The sequence below is a fragment of the Diadema antillarum genome, unplaced genomic scaffold (genome assembly GCF_040938485.1).
Source record: "Diadema antillarum isolate AM-2024a unplaced genomic scaffold, OU_Dant_1.0 seq00001870_RagTag, whole genome shotgun sequence".
Lineage (NCBI taxonomy): Eukaryota > Metazoa > Echinodermata > Echinoidea > Diadematoida > Diadematidae > Diadema > Diadema antillarum.
The window spans coordinates 276,852-286,023 of NW_027272539.1; the positions used below are offsets into that span (position 1 = coordinate 276,852).

At 36.5% G+C, this 9,172-nt stretch overlaps 1 protein-coding gene across 1 annotated transcript; it reads left to right on the forward strand.

Moving 5' to 3' along the window:
* The first annotated feature begins 3,731 nt into the window (after positions 1–3,731).
* Positions 3,732–6,072, forward strand: LOC139712869 (uncharacterized). Its single transcript, XM_071624650.1, has one exon. The coding sequence runs from the start codon at positions 3,732–3,734 to the stop codon at positions 5,592–5,594; it is 1,863 nt and encodes a 620-aa protein (XP_071480751.1). The 3' UTR covers positions 5,595–6,072.
* Positions 6,073–9,172: the final 3,100 nt, after the last annotated feature.

Below are 9,172 nucleotides of genomic sequence, written 5' to 3' on the forward strand. Positions count from 1 at the left end.
TTAGCTAAAAATATCGGCTCTTTGTTATAGTTTGAAAAGTCCCAGGAATAAAAAAAAAAAAAAAATGGATCATATATTTAAATACATTACATAACGTTCTAAGCTAGTATGTAACATTTTACTTAGATTACCTGATCTCTAACATCTTTAACTATTTCTCTTTAAGAATTTAAGAATTATTGTAGACCTATCCTATTGATTGACATGGGGATTCAGATTTTAACTTTGGGAAATATCAATTCAAAACCACGTATGGTTTGTGAAAATGCAGATTATATGGGCGACTCTTCTTTGTCTTCTTAAGAAAAAAAATAATAATTGATGGAAATCAGTTTTGAAATTGCCGAGATATCGAAAAAAAAATAAAGAGATGCTAATTAAAAGTGGGCCCTACATTTTATTGCAACCTTTTTGGTTTTAGGATATCTCAGCCATTTCAAAACTGATTTTCATCAATAAAGTTTGGACTCTTCTTAGAAGTTTGTATGCTCTGTATATACACTCAGCAAAAAAAAAAGAAAGTAAACACTTTTTTGAGGTCATATTTTTCGTAGAAGATTTTGATGAAAATCAATGTATTATATACCATATTAGAGGTAATTTAATTGGCTATTAGGCTAATAGGTTAGTTAAAAATGAAAATTTACGCACGAGTGAGCACATTCGTTGTTGTCCTCCAAGGCACAAAATTAAAAATTGCAAAAATTGACAAGTTAAATTTCATTTGCAAATGCCCTTCACGATAACATTGACAACAAAAGACCAGTTTAACCTAATGAGAGACATGAATAAAATAGCAAAATAAGTTTTCGTTCTCTTTATCTCTGTATAACCTCTAAGAAAGCAAAGTGGGAAACTAGAGGGGGAAATAAGAAATTTCTGTCAAGTCAAACTTCACATGACAGGGGGAATAATAAGCATAAAGATGATTAAATGAACAGAATCTCTTTCTTTATTTCTGTTAATCTAGTGATTTCAGAATTCATGAGACAAATTCAAGAGCCAAACATTATTTACATTTTCCTTATTTGAAAAAACGTTCAAATTTCTATCAATTTTATGTTAATTATTACTTCTCTTATTTAATTTGAATTTACATTTGACAAAAGATTCTTTTTTTCCTCCATTATTTTTAGCCTTCATTGATGATTTTGGCTTTAACGATATCATAGAGATCAATGGTTTATTTTTGCAACTTGATTCATGTTTCATTTTGTGTGAAATTTGTTGTTTGTTCTTATTGTTCTATGGGAAAGCACATACGCATGAATGACAACTTGCTCAGTTTTGCAATTTTTACTTTTGTGCCCTGGGAGAGAAAAACAAAGGTGTTCACTCATGCGTAAAATTTCCCTTTTTGTTGACCTACCAGGTTGATAGCCTATTAAATTACCTTCGATATGGTAAATAATACATTACCTTTCAGCCAAATATTCTATGAGAAATCTAAACTTGAAAAAGCGTTTACTTTCTTTTTTTGCTGAGTGTATTTCATACCACTGGTTTCAAATTATCTCCCAACAAGCTAAAACCTTAATCCTAACCCCAACCAAAACTATACCGTTCCTTAAATGTCACACGAAATTCTTGCTGTCCATTAGGAACTTTCGTTATGCGCTGTGATTTCAGGTAGACACTCATAGAGTGTTTTGGATGCGGGGAAAACCCGCTTTTATCAGAGGTCAGAGCGAACAGGTCACAAAAAAATACAGACTTTCCTTTGAAAGTTGTCCGGCCATTTTTGTGTGTGCTGTGTAATACATTTTTCTGTCGGAAAACACACTCTTCGTGAGTTAATCTATTTTGCGTGGGTGTTAAAATTAAGACCACATTCAGTCTAATACGTGTTGGCACTTTCCTACAGGGTGGTTAGACAACAGATTGCAAGTTTATGTCTACATTTAATTCGGAACCAGACATAAATCAGCAGTATTGAACCCGGAAGTACAGCATAACTCGGTAAGCATTATATCACGAAACGATATCCACAATCGTGCCCCTCTCTCATTGTGTGTTAATAGATATTGTGCTTGACACGTAGTTTTACAAATAATGCATGACCACTGCATATGCTCAAAGTTGTATGCCCTTGTTTGTTTGGTGAATAGTTTTCTGTCTTGAATGTGGTGATCTTGTGAGGATGTTTAGTCCCACCCCACACCTCTTTTTATATTCGCAAAACAATTGAAAGTTAGGCAAACAGAAAAACTGACATATCAATCAGCATGTTACGATGTAGAATAAAGATATTTATCATTGTCTCCGCTGGAAATAGATTAACGTCTGACAATGTTATCAAACATTTTGGCTAACAGATATCACGTAAGTATAATCATTATTCGAGAAGTAAATAAACTTGGCAAAGGTCAGACCTCTTCGAGACTGTCATCCAGAACTGAAGTTGATGCATTCTAATCACCGATAAAATGATGCTACTCTAAATAATGAAAGCATCTCATCGAAAGCCTCACAAGATAACTTTAAGCGTTCAAATAAAGATGGGGTTGATGACAGGATTATATGGTTGGAAAGGTATACAGGAAGCCAATCGTGGCAGTCAAATCTATGTATCATTGTCTGCAAGAGCGTTTGTCTCTCTCCATGTATGCATAAAACTCAGACGAAAGGACATCGAATCAAAGGTGACTGTAGACCTGACTGCCTACAGTCAGACAGGAGCTGAAAGGCCCTTTTATCCGTACTCATTTACTTTTATTCACTCCTTTCTTGCACCATTTCGACGTTTGGCTATTCGAAAACAAATATTTTCTCTGTGCTAAACTCTATCTCTCACGCATGAAACAAGTGGATGAAAGTTCTTCCGGGTCTTCCAAGACTGAGGAAGCCATTATTGTCATGCAATAAAAAAGAAAATCATCTCTCTCTCTCTCTCCCTCTTTCTCTCTCTCTCTCATATATATATATATATATATATATATATATATATATATATATTGTATAGATTGAAGGACTTCTTGTTCCATTAGGCCTACATACAAACAGACAAATGGACATTGATGGACGCACGATTCTTAATCAAAATATCTCTCATGTCGCTCATTTTCATTGATTTTTTTTCTCGTTTTTACAAGACAACTTTTGCAAATGACATCACTGGATGATGTTATCGCTGATAAGTAGATGGTACAAGATCACGATTAAAAGAGTTACCCCCCCCCCCCTTAGCTGCATGCTCGAATCTAATATCAATATATATTTTGATGAGTGTATCTTTATATGTTTTATAAGTGTGTCGTATCGAATGTATACGTTTATGACATAATTTTTTATTTATTCTTTGTTATGTTTTGTTGGAAAAAATGAAAATAAATGAATTGAATTGAATACAGTGCAACTCATTATTGTTTTACGAATACTTCTGTAAGAGAATCAACGAGTTGCATCTAATTTTATTCTATGTCATCGTATGGCGGTCCACTTAATACCTTAATGTTATCTCCTCCACTCAAATGAACCATGCTAAATAATGACGTTTCTTTAAACCCGGAAATGTATCCTCAGCGGATATGATAAAAAAGAAAACATTCTCACAGTTCTCTTAGATTGTGCTTCATTATTTCGTTCGGTTTTAAGAATGTATACATTCTACCGACATGTTTCGAACGAACTTTCGCCCTTTCTATCTGGTAAACGATAAACTCAGTTTTTTATGGTATTTATCGATGTTTTTACCACTTTGTGTTTCTTATGCTAATAGAGAAATAGACACCATGGCAACGTTTCATCAGATCATCAGCCGGAATCTGGAGTGCCCTATCTGTCTGACTCTTTTCAGCCAACCTAAATCACTGACATGCTCTCACACGTTCTGCAAAGACTGTCTTCAACGAATAACTCAAACTCAGAAAACTATAACATGCCCTATATGCAGGAAAGAAACGCCCCTACCCAGTGGAGATGTGGATAAGTTGCAAACCAACATACCCTTGAGTTCCCTCGTGGACGAAGTGAAAGTCACGAGTCCAACATGCACAGTTTGTGAGATGGACAACAAGTCTCCAGCTGTGTACTACTGTCAGGACTGCGGGAAATATATGTGTAAAGCCTGTGAGAAAAGCCACTCTACCTGGAAACCGTTCTTCAACCACGAAGTGGTGTTCGTGAGCGAGGTGCTCTCGGGAAAAGTTCCGCTTAAAATGCGACGGAAATGTAAGAAACATCCTAATGATGATGAGGAGTGTTTCTGCACTGGATGTCGGGAATACGTCTGCTTTAAGTGTGGGATGTTGAAACACTCAAAAGCAGGACATGATATCGAAGAGGCAGCTATCCATGAGGAAAAATTGATTGAAAATATCAAAGAGTTGAAAAGGGGAGTCAAATCAAAGAAAACGACCATTGAAAATCATATCGAGTTCATAGAGACACAACGCAATGAAATAGCAAGTATGTTTAGAAAGCTCAATGACGACATCGATAAGACGTATGAGGAATACATGCAGCTATTGTCAGACAGTAGAGAAGAGCTCAAAAGTCGAGTGAAACAATGGTCTGAGAAATTCGAGAAGGAATTACAAGTCATGGAGGAAGAGAGTCGGCGAACAATCAGTCACATGAACGCTATGGAAGAGCTGGTAACTAACGGTATGAAGGTACCACTAGAGAAAAACGCATTGATAGCACACGACACGCTGTGCGAAAACTTGAAAAGCTTTCTGGGACGAGATGATCCTGATGACCAACCACCGAGAGGTATGAAAGAACGAGCCCAGAAGATTTCATTCCGTAGATACGAGAAGGTTAATGAACTTTGTCTAGGAAAGTTGGAAGATTACACGTGGGATGTCCAGAGAGGTGACGTCTCACCTCCCTGGGATGTCAAAGCAATCGTAAACCTCCCTAGCAGAAATTGCATGTCTTGTATCTCTCGTTCACCAGGCGGTAAGATGGCGGTGGGATCGTATAATGGTGGAATCCATCTCTACTCCCCTTATGGCGATTTACAGCAGACCGTGCTGAAGAATGTCGGAGTCAGGAGAATTGGATTCCTGTCTGATGGCCGAAGTGTAGTACGTGATATAAATAACAAGGTGTCACTCTACACTCCTCAGTGGGAGAAGCTTGACGTCACGTTCGAGACGATGAGGGTGGATAAAGGAAGGTATGGTGGTCTCACTGTGGATAGAGATGATAATATCTACGTGGGTTATAGGGAACTCATGAAGATCCAGGTATTTACCCCACAGGGTGGCAAGGCTGTCAGGAGTATGATGTGTGATGGACATAGACCATCGCAATTATTTTCCTTCAACAACACGGGAAAACTGATTCTACAAGACTCGACTGTTGTGTGCCTTGATGGTACGGGGAAGAAGGAGAAAGTCTTGAAGAAGGAGGGTATGATTCCCTACCCAGCTGTTTGTAGAGATGATTCGGTCATTGTAGCCTGGGTGAAGCACGACAAGGGCCTCTTCAGTATCGATCGATACACGAGTGATTTGAAGCACATGCACAATCTCATTGATTTTAGTATAAGAAGGGAAATGTTGAGTTGGTACTATCTACAAGAGTTTGAGAGTGGGGAGATAGCTTTCTGCACTCCAAACAGACTTTGCATATTAAATGCGATTTAACGTGGACTGTCATAGACGACATTTTGTACTGCAGTAGCATATCCAAAAGAAGAAGATGAAGAAGAAGAAGAAGAAGAAGAAGAAGAAGAAGAAGAAGAAGAAGAATCTTTGGTGTGATATTCTACGTGACTAGAATATACTTTGAATGAATTTTACATGTAATAATTGTCCTGTACATGTATCATGCCTTCTCACATGAACATTCATACACTTATAAGGGCTTTAATCATGTCGAAGATTTTATGTGGATTGTTAAACATTCCAAAAATAAAGAAAAGTCAGTTACAACATTTTTTTGCGACATTCATGCTCTAAATGATACAACGGTAAGCTTGGGGGATGATCTTCGGGTGAAACCAGCAACAAGAGACCTGGGGGTCTCGGGCTTATACCTGATTATTCCAAGACCACCTTCCAGGCATTTTTGCATAACATTACCCATGAACATAGAAAACATGCGGAGTGGGGCAGATTTGAGGGCTCCAGGGGGCATGGTGATCAATACATTCTATATTATTTGTATTCCTTTTGGAGAATTTGAGCGTGTATTTTCAAAAAGGACATAAATTCTATTTTAAAAAAAAAATCCCTCCTTTTTTCGTTGCTGGCCCCGATGGAGCCACCCCTGAATGTACCTTATTCATAGAAGTCAATTAGATACATTCTAATTGTAGTCACCCATAGTATCTGATGTTTTGAAGAAGTTTTTGTTTTGTATTAAAGAAGTTTTTTCACTTTGTTTTAAAAATTCTTTAATTTCGGGGTTCTGCTAGGGTCCATTGTTGGCCCCCACGGGGCTGGAAGTATGTTGTTCATTTGTGTAAATAGGATTGTCCAATCTTGGCCAGCAATACCGTCGAATAGACGCCATACATGCCTCGCTTCTTACCACCAGCCTTGCTATCATCACAAGACTCGATAGGTGCTTCTCCAGCTCCATCTGTCGGAGCCATCACTGCTTCATTAGTAGCCCTCACACTTGCTGGTTCGAGCCTAAGAGAAACACTATGAGTAACTAATAATACGAAAGTATTGTTTATAGTATCGGCATCATGTATCAATGAGGTTATGTACATTATCTGTATCTTATGAAAATTTAAAATGAATAACATTTCATTGACATACAAAAATTGGTGTGGTTGTTGTTATAATTCCAGTGTTTCTTACAAGCTGATCTTTTTAGTGGAACACTGTTTTCCATCGTTAGGTTTACTTACTTTTTCTTTGCTGCCATGACAAAGTGCATTTTTTCTTTTTTATGACATCATTCGTACATATATTTTATATTGTATTTGAATAAACACTGTCCTTATCAGAGGGATGAAAGACAGATTTACAACTTGTACCGCTTTGAATCATGTTCTTTTTTCTTTTTTGATGAAGGAAATACATGAACTATTGAATTTAATTTGATTGAATTGAATTGAATTGAATTTTATTCAATTAGAAATTAATTATGAAATGGTGGATATTTACAATGCATTGGCATTCTAGAGTATTGTTTCTTTTTGCATTTAAAAAAAAAATATATCAGTGTTTCGTTATTATCAATCGCCGGTCATTGTAACATTATAAAGCAATCTGATCATTCATTCACAGTGTTACATACCGATATCTGCAGTCTTGTTTGCTCTCTCTCTCTCTCTCCCTCTCCCTCTCTCCGCCTCTCTCTCCACCTCCTCTCACTGCAGTGAGACCTAAAACATTTGAGGGTTCAATGGAAATTCACCCGATGTATCTTTAATGACATAAGCATATCTGCCCGTATAAGTTGTAATTATGGTGTGTCCATACTACTCTTTGGTTCTTCTGCATTTACAATGTGTCTGTTTATTGTTGTTGTTGTTGGTTGCAATCACTTGACACTAAGCGCCTTTAAGATTTTCTACTTCCCTGTGTTTGTTTTTATTTCTGGTGGCAAAAGGTCACTAAGTTAAAAATATAGAAAATTTATATATTTTGAGAATTTTGTCATGGAACCTCCCCTATAGGCAGCAGCAGCAACTGTAGTGCCACTTTACACATCGATTTGATATCATTGCCAATCCTAACTACTTGAATTACTTAAACCTGTTATTTTTTTGGTTTTCAGTGATCTTTTTATTAATTCCATTTCCTTTGAGAATATAACAATTCAAAAAAAAATTACACACATTCTACATAACATCTGTCATAAATCATGTAGACATTCCTACAGTTATGAAACATAATCCATAATCCATAAAACAAGAATAATCATTCAATTCATTTTAAGGCAGATATCAAACAGAAGAGAGGAAATAGAATGAATTATCCGATCATTCCTTTTTAACTACAAAACAAACAAGCAGAATTCATATATGCAATTGTGAGCAATTTAGCCAAACACTAAAAAAACAGGAAATGAAATTTCTATTATATCAAAAGAACGATGACAACAACAACAACATAAACCACCCTCATTCCCACCTTTCCAGCATACCCAACCCTCAACTACTCATAACTTTAAACTTTAAACCCCCCCCCCCCAAAAAAAGGCCTTCTCATCTCTAAACCACCTCCCCACCCTCTACACCACATCCACCTCCTTACCCGAGACAGACACACTCCCTCTCATCCACCTCTCATCTCATCCACCTTTCATCCACCCACCCATTTACACACCCACCCTGCACACACATCCGCTTAACACACACACACACACACACACACACACACACACACATCCACTTAAACACACTTCCATACCCCCTGCACACACATTCACTCACCACAACACACAGTTATTTCTGCTCGCATTCAGAACATAATAATTATGCTAATTATGCTTAGGATATATGCTGCATACACACAATACATGCATGCACATACACATATCATACACACAATATACATATCCACATACCTGCATATATATTTTATATACACAATACTTATCTCTGAACTCAAAAATATCTAAAGAAAAGAAGTCAGTAATCAAACACACACAAAAGGGGAGAAGTACGGGTGCATAAATAAACTAATCCTTTACAATTTTTTTTAAACATTCCCATTTCAGCAAATGCAAACCCGGTTTATTTCTTCTTATGGCAATATCATTCTCTTCCTTTCGACATGTCATTAATGCCTTTTTTAATTCTACCAATGTCGGTGTTATTAACTGTGACCTCGCTTTATATAACATATGTTTAACTATAAGAATAAGAGTGTTGTACAGTTTGATTCTGTGAGAAGTTCCTTCTAAACCAATATGAATATCCCGCCAAGCTAAATTACGTAACTCTTCTAACTGAAAGTACTCAATGAAATCATGCCATAAAGATTTAACTTTTTCACAGTTCCAAAATAAATGCGAGTAAGTTTCAGAGCTTTTTCCACAAAAGGAACATAAATTATCAGCCACAAAACCAAATTTTAGGAGCTGTTCCTTAGTATAAATCGCCCCGTGTAATAACTTATATTGAAATTCTCTTAAGTCTCCAATTAGAGTTGAACTTCTGGGCCTTATAAAAATATCTCTCATACTTTTATCAGCGAAAACAAATTTTTGGTGTCCATCTCTAATTTCTAAACAGTAAGACTGCTTTAAAAGAGACACG

Coding starts and splice junctions, on each gene's coding strand:
- LOC139712869 (XM_071624650.1), top strand. CDS start 3,732: ATGGCAACGTTTCATCAGATCATCAGCCGGAATCTGGAGTGCCCTATC.